At 40.3% G+C, this 12,205-nt stretch overlaps 1 protein-coding gene across 1 annotated transcript in view; it reads left to right on the plus strand.

The window, feature by feature from the left end:
- mtss1lb (MTSS I-BAR domain containing 2b) overlaps positions 1–12,205 on the plus strand; it is a 113,352-nt gene that overhangs the window by 85,567 nt on the left and 15,580 nt on the right. Inside the window, exons 6-12 of the mRNA XM_034681033.1 lie at positions 1,499–1,573; positions 2,589–2,597; positions 5,630–5,787; positions 6,038–6,145; positions 7,853–7,950; positions 9,674–9,956; positions 10,230–10,304. Of these exons, the coding sequence (XP_034536924.1) occupies positions 1,499–1,573; positions 2,589–2,597; positions 5,630–5,787; positions 6,038–6,145; positions 7,853–7,950; positions 9,674–9,956; positions 10,230–10,304 (806 nt within the window). The remainder of the gene's footprint in view (positions 1–1,498; positions 1,574–2,588; positions 2,598–5,629; positions 5,788–6,037; positions 6,146–7,852; positions 7,951–9,673; positions 9,957–10,229; positions 10,305–12,205) is intronic.

Genomic DNA, 12,205 nt, shown 5'->3' on the forward strand with positions numbered 1-12,205 from the left:
GCTTCGCAAACCACTAGTTGTATTTTTTTACTCCTATAGATGGCGCTCTTGGTTTAAAAATAAAGGCTCAATGAATGGCAACTCAGTGTGCTTTCAACCCTTTGTTGAACAGAGAGCGCCATCTAGAGGAGTCAAAAATTACAACTAGTGATTCGCGAAGCCTCATTTGCCCATCACTACCGTCAGCTACAAGGCTGGTAGTTTCTCTGTTGTCATTTTTAATGCCTGAAACCTCTGTGGGGGGAGAAGGTGTCAGACCAGAGGCTATAGAAACAACCTTATTACTCACAGTGAGTGATAAATTTCACTGTTCAAAGACAACAGGATGACTTATTTGTCTTAAAACATTACTTTCACAATCACAGGACAATATATAAGTGGTATCACTTTGTCCACAGGGGGTGCCAAAATCAATATAAACCAAAAGTTCCTCGCAGCAGCTCTACTGTATGTCTCTTGTTTCTGTCTGTCATGTATATTATAGGCGTGGCTGTTTGGTGTAACAACCATCATGACAGCAAAAAGTAGTATAGCCTTTGTCGGTTGCTAGCCTGTTAGCCTCAACACCGAAGCCAATCGGAGTAATTAATGACAGATCCCAGAAACCTTTGCTTTATGGAAATACTTTGATTGGTTAACCTGTTGCTGTCATTGTGGAGTTAGCTGTTTTTACCAGCATATGGATGATTAGCATGTCATTATGAACTGTTGCCTCATTGTGGCATGTCATTGGCCACTTTTTGATTTAGCTGTCACTCATTTTGTCCCTCATTTTCCTTATTACAAGAAACTCAGGCCTCACTTTTTTTCTTGGAATATCTTAAAAAATGATGTCATACCTTGGCTTGTCAGTTAAATGTGGCTTTTTATGTGCAACAAGATATTTTGACGAGAAATTAGACAAATCCTACAACTTTACTAATTGTTGTGTGTCACAAAAGTCTTCTGAAAAACCACAGATGATAGGTTTTATACGTCATTGTAGTAACTAATTCTTGTATGTTCTAAAAAGGGACAAAGAGACCCACACAGGACACCAATGAGCCACCGAAGGCTCTATTATTTCAATGAGGTTGTTATATGTTTTCACTCTTCAGCAAGGAACAGCAAGAAACATATGGGAGCAAACACTACAAAGTTTTGATACAATTCCTTTGTTCTGTCTGCTCAATCAGGTGAAATGCTCCTTCATGAGCTGATGGTTACATGTTATCTTAGATGTGAAGATCCATTAGATTGCCTGGAAAGTCTCTCTCTGAGGCCTGTTTGCTGCTTTTATAGTATTCTCTTATGTTTCCATAAAAGTCTTCTGGGCTGCCAAATATCAAAGCTATGGATTAATGCTGACTCAGTTTTTCTCTACTCAGTGTGAAGTTTGATCATTGAGCGCTTGAAGCGTTTCTGTCTAAGTAACCATGGGGAATGTGAGATAGAATGAGGTCACACAGAGGGCTTTACATTCCTGTAACTAAAGCATCTCTGTTCATCCTGTGTCCAGAGTACAAGAGGTCACGCCACGAGATCAAGAAGAAGTCATCTGACACCATGAAGCTGCAGAAGAAGGCTCGCAAAGGTAAGAGTCAGCAGTCCAGCACACCAGCTCTCATACGGTAGAGGTCACATAGCTTTGTGCAGGGACGCTCGGACAACGTCAGATCTTATGTTCTTCAGAGCTCACGTGGTTTAGCTTTGGATAAATCAGGACATTCAGTTTATATCTCTGTGATCTCACCACTGTCCTTAGAGGAACAGTGGATGGTGAGTGAACACCAACAACAATACTCTGCCGGCCAACACCGGATCAGAAGTTGATTCATGGTTTGTATCTGATGATTAAAGCATTACAAAACAGACTCATAAATACAGCGGTTACATCCAATGCCAAAACACACACAGAGTCGAGTCGTTCACTGAGGTCAGGAGCCGCAGAGTTTATACAGAGAGGAAGACAAAACTGAAGGCTTTTGGTACCATCTCGTGGTGATCAGCCGTATTGCAGGTCTTTTCTCATTTGTCCTGAAACACTCCATTCAGTGATGTAGCAACCAATAATTAGAGCTTCCTTTCTGAAGCAGTTTCCTTTCAGTTGCCAGGCAGATAAATACATAAATGCAACATGACTGCAAAGTAAAATTCTAAATTACACGTCAAATTTAATCATTTCTGAAATCAAATATGTTGACACCTTTCTTGAGAGCATTTCTGTCTGTCACTCTGACATCATGTGTTTTTACGTATTATGTGAATGACTGAATAAATGTTACACTTACTTTGATATCAGCCAGTGCAGTTCTTTGTCTCTTAGCGTCTGGTCTCGTCGGTGCAGATGTTCAGTGGTATTATTATTCCTTCTTGTATTTTTGGTTGCAGCTGTGTTATTTTGCTCTAACCTGTGGCACTGTGGCTGTCTTGTGATGGCTTCCTTGTACTAACCTTAACAATGAGTTCTGCTATTTCTGCTTTCTCCCCCACTCTCTCTCTCTCTGTCCCCTCTTTTCTTATTTTGCTTCCTATTTGCTGTCTCCCCCTTCTCTCTGATACTGTCTCTCTGTCACCCCCTCGCCGTGGTATTTGCCCCCCTGTTATAGAGATGCAGGGTAAGTATCAGCCTGTCGCTCGCTACAACTCTGCCACATCATCTCATTTGTTTTTCTTTCATTTGCAACTTCTCGTGTAGATTTTAGCACCAGCATGTACAGTATGTAGTGAAGACTCAACTCAACTCATTGTATCCAGTTGCTGTGCCTGGAGACACACTCAATGTTATACATTTAAGTTAGCTTGTTACTGGGGGTTGATAAACCTAACAGGAGCAGCTGTCATACTACTTTCCAAACTCTCTGTGCATGCACGACAGTTGTTAGTAGTCTGTAGTAATTTAATTTGCATGCACCAATCAGCCCTGACGTTATGACCACTGACAGGTGAAGTGGATCATGATTGTCTCTTTACAATGGCACCAGTGGGCAGTGAATGGGATATGTCTCGCAGCAAGTGAACATTTGTCCTTTAAGTTGATGTGTATAAAGCAGGAAAAATGGGCGAATGTGAGGATGTGAGTGACTTTGAAAAAGACTAAATTATGACAGTTAGATGACTGATTCACAGCATCTCAGAGACTTCACCTTGTGTTGGGTGTTCCCAGTCTGCTATGGTCAATACCTGCCAAAAGTGGTCTAAATATACAATGGTGAACCAGTGACTAGGTCATGGACAGCCAAGGTGCTCCTAGAAGACTTGATCATGCAGTCCAATGTTATCGAAGAGCTACTGGAGCTCAAACTGCTGAAAAACAGAATGCTATTCCTGATAGAAAGGTATCAGAACTCACAGAGCATATGTTACATTTGTTGTGTATGGTGCTGCACAGCCGCATACTGGTCAGGGTGTCCATTCTGACCCCTGACCCCTGCTTAAAGTGCATACAATGAGCATATTAGCACCAGAACTGGACCACAGAGCAATGGAAGAAGGTGCCCTGGAGGAGCATGAGAGTGTTAACTTGACCTTTGAATTCCACGGATCTCAATCCAATGGAGCATCTGTGAGATGTGCTGGACAACCAAGTCAGATCCATAATGGCCCCACCTAAAAACCATCTGTCGCTAACTTCTTGGTGACAGATAGATGAGCAACACCTTCAGAGGTCTAGTGGAGTCCATGTCTCCATGTATTTATTATGTGAAATACACTACAGTGTAAACCAAGTAACTAAAGCCTAAGTACTTGCTATAATCCCCGTGCCTCTCTTCAAGAAGGGGCCTTAAAATCAAGCAGCCAGTTGCTCTATTGAGTCTTTTATGCCAACTGTCAAAACCCCTGTCCTTGGTCTTCAGAAACCACAGCATTACATCTGTTTCCTTCTTTATTTTTAATTTACATCTTAATCACTATCACTAAGTTTACACCGTCTCTAAGACTGTAACTAAGTAGAGATGTACGCAGGTTCCTCAAATCATCAGTAAACCCAGTGTTTTCCTGGAGGGCCTCATTTTTATCACTCTTCTTGTGTGTTCATGCACACAGAAGATGAAGACATTTCTTTATATTGGCTTGATGCTGCATCATTGTGTCAGGTTAACTACAGGGCAGCACTATTTTCCTGTGTTTTCATTCAATGTACTCAGAAACGGAAGACACGGATGAAGTAACTGGTGCAAAGAATAATATTTATGCGCCAAGTGATCAGTCAGAGATGTCAGACGTACAGTGCAATGCCAGCATAAGTAGGAAAACTGAAGCATGGCTGTGTCACTTAAGGACAGCGTGTCTTAGACTAGAGAGATGATTGGCAATTTTTAAAGTTTGCAAAACTTTAAAAGTTTTGAAAGTTCATAAGAGTCAAATGTGTTATTGTGATGCAAACAAGAAACAAACAAGACATATAGCCTGTTGCATTATGTAAAATGCTGGATTATGACACTACAGTTCCTAAAGTTCCTCTTATTAGATGACAGATTAAAGCTCAGTATATAAAGATTTTTAGTTGTGTAAGTTGTTGTTGTTGTCACAAAGTTTCAGCTCTGACAGTGCATGCTGTAATTAAACTTCTTGCTCTTTGACTCCTGCATGACTTATGGAGCCTTGTTAGCTTTATAGTCACACTGTAGGCTTTATTTCTGTTCTCACGCCTCCCCCCCTTTTGCTCTCTCTTTTTTATTTTCTCTCTCTGTAACTGCGGGCGTCTTTGCCCGCTTTATGTGCATGCGGAAACAATACAAATAGTTACTTCATATAGCTTTCCATTCAGTGCATTTCATGTTATTTCCGTGCTAACAGGTCATAGCACTTAGATTTCCCAGTCATTTACACACCTACAGTACCTATGTGTCTTTTCCTTTTGCAATCACTCACAGCAAACATTGACGTTTTAACACCCTAGCTGTGTTTTGGCTCCGCACAGTCAGTGTTTGTGATGTGGGCACAGATGGAAGAGTAGGCTCACACACTGTGATCAACTTTTTAAAGAAAGCTTTTAGCCAAGGCTATGACAACACAAGGAAAACAGAAGAGTAACAGCCTTTAAATCGATGGCTCATTCCTCCAAAGTTGGCAATGGGTTAAGTAAAACGAATAATGTGCTGTTAAACTCATTGGAGTTAACTTTCTCACACTTAGGTTTGACTGGGATTTGCTTATTCTCAAAAAAAATATGTATTCTTTTGTTTTTGACAAAGCCATCTCACTACTTTATTACTGAAAGCTGCTTTAATTGATATGCTGATATTAACAGGGCAGAACATATGTGAAAAAAGGTGTGAGTTGATAATGCCAGCACTAACATACAGATAATAGAAATACAAAATAAAAAATACAGAGCTTAAAGAATGAACAAAGTGTTTCTGCTAACTTTGTCTCCCTCAGTTTACCTTGAATACATGAAAGTGATATCAGAAAGCAGAGTATTATGGGAAGCTGGTGGAGAAACATCCTTTCAAACAATGTGTCTACCGTCATGAATATTCTCTCTTGTTCTCCATTTAACCTTCTGCACCTCCATCTTCACTTCCTCCTTTTCCATCCTCCTCTGATGAACCCCTCTCCTCTCATCCACCACCTCAGAACCTCATTCTCCTTTACCTCAAACATATTTTTTCTCTAACCGTCTGTTTTTACCCTTCCACCTCAGGGCGAGGAGACCTGCAGCCTCAGCTGGACAGTGCCATGCAGGACGTGACGGACATGTGCCTGTTGATGGAGGAGACGGAGAAGCAGGCGGTGCGACGGGCCCTAGTGGAGGAGAGGGGACGCTTCTGCACCTTCATTGGCTTCCTGCAGCCTGTCGTGGTGAGGAGAGGGAGTTGGATGGATGCAGACTGGGTGGTGTGAGGGAAGGATAGAAAGATGGGCAACGGTTTAAAGACATTTCAATAATAAAACGTAACGTTTAAAGTGCAGCTCTCCAAAGTCACTTTCTGCAGCATGTGATATGTGCTACAGGTGCAGCAGCTCATGTCACCTAACATGCTCTTGACTGCAGATCTAAGGGGGGAAATGAAAATCATGATTGAGTGTTTGTTGTACCTTCTTTCTTTAGAACGGAGAGATCGCCATGCTGGGAGAGATTACTCACCTCCAGGCCATCATTGATGACCTCACTGTGCTCACAACCGATCCTCACAAACTGCCCCCAGCTAGTGAACAGGTAAGACATGGAAAGACACACACATACACCCCCCCCCCACACACACACACACACACACATACTTACTTATGTCCACTTTGGGGGCGCATATTTCAACACCCCCCCTTAGAGGACACCACTTTCTGAACGGTTTAGAGAGATGCTGGAAAGTGGAATACATTGCTGGAAGTCTCCAGATTATGAAAATCACTACACACACTCACACACACACACACACACACACACACGAGCAGTGTTGGAATGTAAAAGCACTTGAGAGCAGAATTTAATGGACTTGCTTTTCTAAGGATAGGGTTTATTTTAGCTGACACTGATAACAGATATTAACCTCCTCTCATTGGTTCATACCCATGAGGTAACCTTTACACTAGTTATTTTTTATTATAATTTTGCATCCTTACTCTCTAACCTATCTTGCCTATCTGACCTCTGTAGTCTTTTAATTTCATGCTGATTCTTATTTTGATGCAACAAGGTTTTAGCAGGGAGTATTTAAAGTACTTTTTTTTTTACTTTACAGGCAATTACATTCCATAAAATGTTATATACATATGTATTTTAGCAGGTCTGTATGATCTGATGTGTAAAGTGATTTAAAAAAAGGGTTGTAGGCTCCTTCCTCAGATTTCTTTAATGGCTTTGAACTTGGATATTCACACTGAAGAACATATATGCTTCCATACACAAGAGGGAGTTTGTTTTAACTTGAAGAAACTAAAATGGACTGTGAGTACAGCTACAACTTATGGTAGATTCATCACCTTGACTTATTCATTGGAAACTTCTAGCTTTGTGTAGTTTTGCTGCTTTTCTTTATTGTCTATTTTTCGTGATTTTAAATAAATCTTTATTATTTTATCTTTGGTTGTACAAAACAAGCAGGATGTTCTCTTCATTTTGAGCTCAGTGATCACTTTTACAAACCAAACAATCATTTGATGTATATTAAGCATTTTCTTCACCCCGTGATGTAAATCATTTTTAGTTTCAGGGTTTCAGCTGAACCAGCTAACACAGTGGATACCTGAATCAAATGAATGCAAGACTGATCATGATTAATAATTCAAAATAAAATATAAAAGTCACAGACTTTTTTTTACTTTTGATATTTACATTTTCTTGAACATACAAACAGACTTATACTTAAAGGCACTGTGAGGAGTTTGGAACTGGCTGAGAAACAGACTGAAAATGATACTGATGCTTCTTTATAACCTTCAATAGCAAACAAGTCCATCAGCAGCAACACTGGCACCTTCTCTGTTGTCATTTTGAATGCCTGAAACTGTCCTGGGGGGTAGGTTTCAGACCAGATGATGGACATCTTGCTTCAGAAACAGCCTTTATTTGACTGTTTTCATGGTAAATAATCACATTGCCTGATAAAGCTGACTGTTGAACACAACAGGATGAGGCTTCTGTTGAAAACACTACTTTTGCATGTATAGGACAAGAGATAAGAGGTATCACTTTGTCCACAAGGGGGCGCCATAATCGATACAAAACAAAAGTTCCTCACAGCACCTTTAAAATATATTTGTAATGCAGAACTTTTTTTCTACCAACACATGGTTTATTAAGTGAGATGTGCTTTTACTTAATTATCCTAACTTATTCCACCACTGCTCTCAACATGCAGATCTCTTATAAAGAGAGAAACAATAATGCACAGACCTCTGAGCCTCGTTCTCTTTGCCTTCCTCTCAGGTGATTAAGGACCTGAAGGGTTCAGATTACAGCTGGTCCTATCAGACGCCTCCGTCATCCCCCAGCAGCTCTGGCTCCCGCAAGAGCAGCATGTGCAGGTACACACACATTAACAACCACACCCACGTGCACACAGACATAAACAGCAGCTTGTATTATAAACTGTGTGAGCATCAGAAAGAGGAGCCAACTGTGGTGTTAATGTCTCACTGTGACTGTCAGTCTTTCTGTCAGTGTGTGTTTGTCCATCTTTGCTGTTTGTCCACTCATCCCAGGGTTGAAATGGATGCAGCTGCCTGAGAAAAGAGAAATAAGAAGAGTGAAAGAGCAGAATTAAATACACAAAACAATTGACCAGTCAAAAACGACCATAGTTAAAGTCATGTATACCCGATCTCTGCTTTCCTAACACTTTGGACCTGGGGAATCAGATACAGAAAACTCAGTACAGCTGGAGACTGAAGAGTTATTAGATCTTTTTATTAAATCTTTTTGCAGCTGTAAGTTTAGGCTTCTGAATTTTGCTTCAACACATTTCATATGATGATGATGTCATTATGATACACACATGTAGTGTAAAAGTAGGTGACATAGGGCAGGTGGCAGGGGGTGAAATCTCATTCCGTTTTTGCATAGTCCTATATCATTCAACCTAAATAAAGCATAATTGGCAGAACATACATAGTCTTTTATTCATTTAAGGAATATGAAGCATTAATGATGCACCAAGAAATGAGCTCACTACATGCACCGTACTGATGTGGGCACTGTTTTATGATTTGCAAAAGCCAAACAAATCGCTCTGCAATCATAAAAACGACTGTGTCATTTAGCATTTATAACTTCTAGTCTGTTTTCTCTTGTTTTGTATCTTTTTATGTTATGGTATATCATTTTTGAAGGTAGGTAGTTTAGCCAGTTGTTACTGTATCATGAATTGTCTAACCTTTTAGCTTATTTTGTACACATTCTAGGAGTATAAGGCATTTGATTTTTAAAGAAACAACAATCAGTTATTCCATCATTCCTACAGCAGAGTTTGTCGAGTAGAGCTGTGAATGCTTTCAATCTATGAGATACAAAATGAAATCTCCAAGAACTTAAACATGCATTTCCATAGCTCTTTGTCTGAGAGAAACCTCTCTGTGTATTTGTGTGAATCAGTCTCAGTCACTGTTTGCATGTTCTGTTGTAGCTGTTCCCCTCAAGGCAAAGCTCAAAGCATGCGAGTTCACATCCTTTTGCCTGCAGTGTTTACTGAGAGTGCACTTGTTCCTCATAAGCTCACACACTCTTTGTCTACCCCCCTCCTCCCACCTTCTTATTCCTCTCCCCCTTTTTCCCTCACCCCACACACTCATCCTCCTCTGTGCTTGTCTCTTCCTTCACTTCTCTACCTCCTGTCTGTCACTTGTTTGTGTGCACTCGTGTTGTTCGCCCTCTTTCTCTCCTGCGGGGTGTTTATGTGCTTACCTGGATTTCCTTTCATCTCTGGGTCTCTTTAACGCTTTGAACTGTGACTGTCACATCGCCGGATGAACCCACATGAACCTCCACTATTCCTAAACTTCACTCCATTATAAAACCACTCAAAAAATGGATCCAATGCATCCTCACATCTTTAATATATCACCTCCAATGACCAACATCTCAATCCTGCAAAACTGTATTCCTAATCTTCCCCAAATCATGCTCTCTCTCCCTAAATACTGTCCTGACTTTACATATATCACCTTCACCATCATCCTCCTCTCACCTTTCCATCACTCCACTCTCCCCCTCCTCCTCTGCACCTCCCCCTTCCCCCCCGCCCCCCTGCAGCAGCGTCAACAGCGCCCACAGTAGCGCCTCCCGCTCTTCAGGGGGAGGCGGTAGTGTTGGTTTTGGTGGTGGGGGTGGAGGCTCCCAGCCTCACTCACCCACCTCATCCTCCTCCTCCTCCGTTCGCTACCGCAGCAGCCTGCCGCACCAGCCTCTGCCACCAGGGGGCATCGCCGCCCACCGCCTCAGCAGCGTGTCCTCCCATGATTCAGGCTTTGTGTCCCAGGATGCAAACATTTACTCCAAGCCGCCCTCACCCATGCCCTCAGACATCACAAGCCAGGTATGACTGCCTTAAATGCACACTCTGAAAATCACAAATACTCAAAGCAAGAGTGGGAATGAGCTGTAAATTGTCTGTGTTTGCAATGCTCCTGAAAATCAACATGATCAATTTCTGGATTGATTTGCCTCAGAAAACCAGAAGTGTCTGACTTCTCCTGCATCTTTCGCCTGATCTTTTACGGATGTTATGAATTATTAAACTTATACAAACACAAGATGAACAAGCCATAGTAGAGATGTCTGTTTTTTTTTCTCTGTTTATCGTCTGCAGAAGTCCTCCAGCTCAGCATCGTCAGAGGCCTCAGAAACGTGCCAGTCAGTCAGTGAATGCAGCTCCCCAACCACTGTGAGTATTCCACTTTTAACTGTTACCTTGAAATGACGGTCAAATTCAAACTTTTACAAAAGAAAATGAAGCTTATATTTGTTACTTTATGAAAAAGACAGTAAATATTAATAGCACAAATTTTCAAAATCTCAAACACTATACAATAATTATTGAAGTAATCCTGTAGACCAGGGGTTCCCAAAGTGTGGGTCGGGACCCCTGGGGGGGTCACGAGACACAAATGGGGGTTCGTGAGGTGTCTTCCAGAATGTTTTTTTTTAGTTATCTATAGATATTTATTATTATTATTATTATTATTTTATTTTTTTTATTTAATTTAATTTAATGTATTTATTTATTTATTTTTTGTAATTATTATTATCAATCATTTTTGTTTATTTACCTTGTTTTCTCCTATTTATCTTCCTTTTTGTTTGATCTGTTAATTATTACTATTTGTTTATTATTATCATTATTTTTGTAGTTTTTTGTATTTATTTATTTTTTCTTCTCTTTGTTGTTTTGTTCGTTACTTAAATATAATTTGTTAACTTGCGGTGAACAAAGAAATACTGAAAAAATGCAATAAAAAAAAGGTGAATGACAAAAGTGATCTAAAAATAGTACATTTCAGCCATTCTAGTAAAAAATATGCACAAAAATATTAGATAAACTTGAAATAAAACCTTGAAAATAGAAAATGTAATCAGTTTTCTGCCTTTCTTTGTTGCCAGATGACTCCTAACTTTAGGGTTAGTGAACAGTGAGTTATCAGAAGCATCAGTAGCAGCAGGTTAATTCATAACACCACAGGAGACACAGACACATGCTCATATAAGTAGCGTAATTTTCTGCAGACCAGCTAAATGAAGCCACATTAAATCACTTTGAAGGACAGTGGGGGTAAAAACAAAAATCTAGTTGTAAAATCTGCTCACTTCGTTACCTCGAGGTTTCTGCATCTATCAGGGTACTTAAACCTCTCATTTACAGTGGATATACTAATGTCTGTTTTCCAGTTAGTGCGCTCATCTACATGAGACATGTCTCTTTCCCAATAGCTAAGTACACTTCATCTCTCGTGAGCTACATGTAAAACCAGCTGTGATAATTGTGGTGGTATAAAGTCATTATACAAAGACACATGCTGTTTTATATGGAATTATATGTTACATCTATCAGGGTAGCAGGAGTTTCATTTTAAGACTTTAATGGATTTTTGACTCAGTGTGAGACAAGGATCGCTGCAGCAGAGCTAACCGTAGTAGCTCTGTAGAGGCTGAGTGGGCTCTCTGGCAGAAAGTGATTTTTATTGTGGTGAGCACAAAATAATTACCAGCCACACGATAGGAGAGAACAGCTTAGTCAAAAAGGTAGCTAAAATGTACCTGAAGCATGAGGTGTATGTTCAATACCTGCATTAACAAGCTTTAAACGGCTCCCTGTTTTTGCTAGCATAGTGTCATGAGGTGTTGTTGTTTTGAGGCACGCTGCATGACAGAGAAAGCTCAGAGCAGTGTCAAGTTTTATTTTTACAGTAGGTCTTTCTCTGATTCTTGCTGTTTTCACTAAATGTTGAAGAATAATTCCCACAAATCTCTTAAACACAACACATGAGGTCATTTTCTTTATGATTCTGACAGTGCGTCTCTTCCACTCACATTTTACAGTCCTTAACTACTCTGCACATCTGTCAGCAGAAAAAAAAAAAAAAGTTCCAATAATGCTCGTGAGACGGAGTAAATTCTCATGCCTGATTCTTAAGCACCGTTTATCATACACAACAGCTTGCATATATGACTGCCTTCCCCTTCTGGTGATTAACACCCTCTGCAGCCATCTGACGGCAATAAGTGTGTGATTCATCTCTAATTTGAGAGGCATACATTACCTTGATTAAATCCTGCACACTCACAATG

This window comes from Notolabrus celidotus, chromosome 3, assembly GCF_009762535.1.
Source record: "Notolabrus celidotus isolate fNotCel1 chromosome 3, fNotCel1.pri, whole genome shotgun sequence".
Taxonomy (NCBI): Eukaryota; Metazoa; Chordata; class Actinopteri; order Labriformes; family Labridae; genus Notolabrus; species Notolabrus celidotus.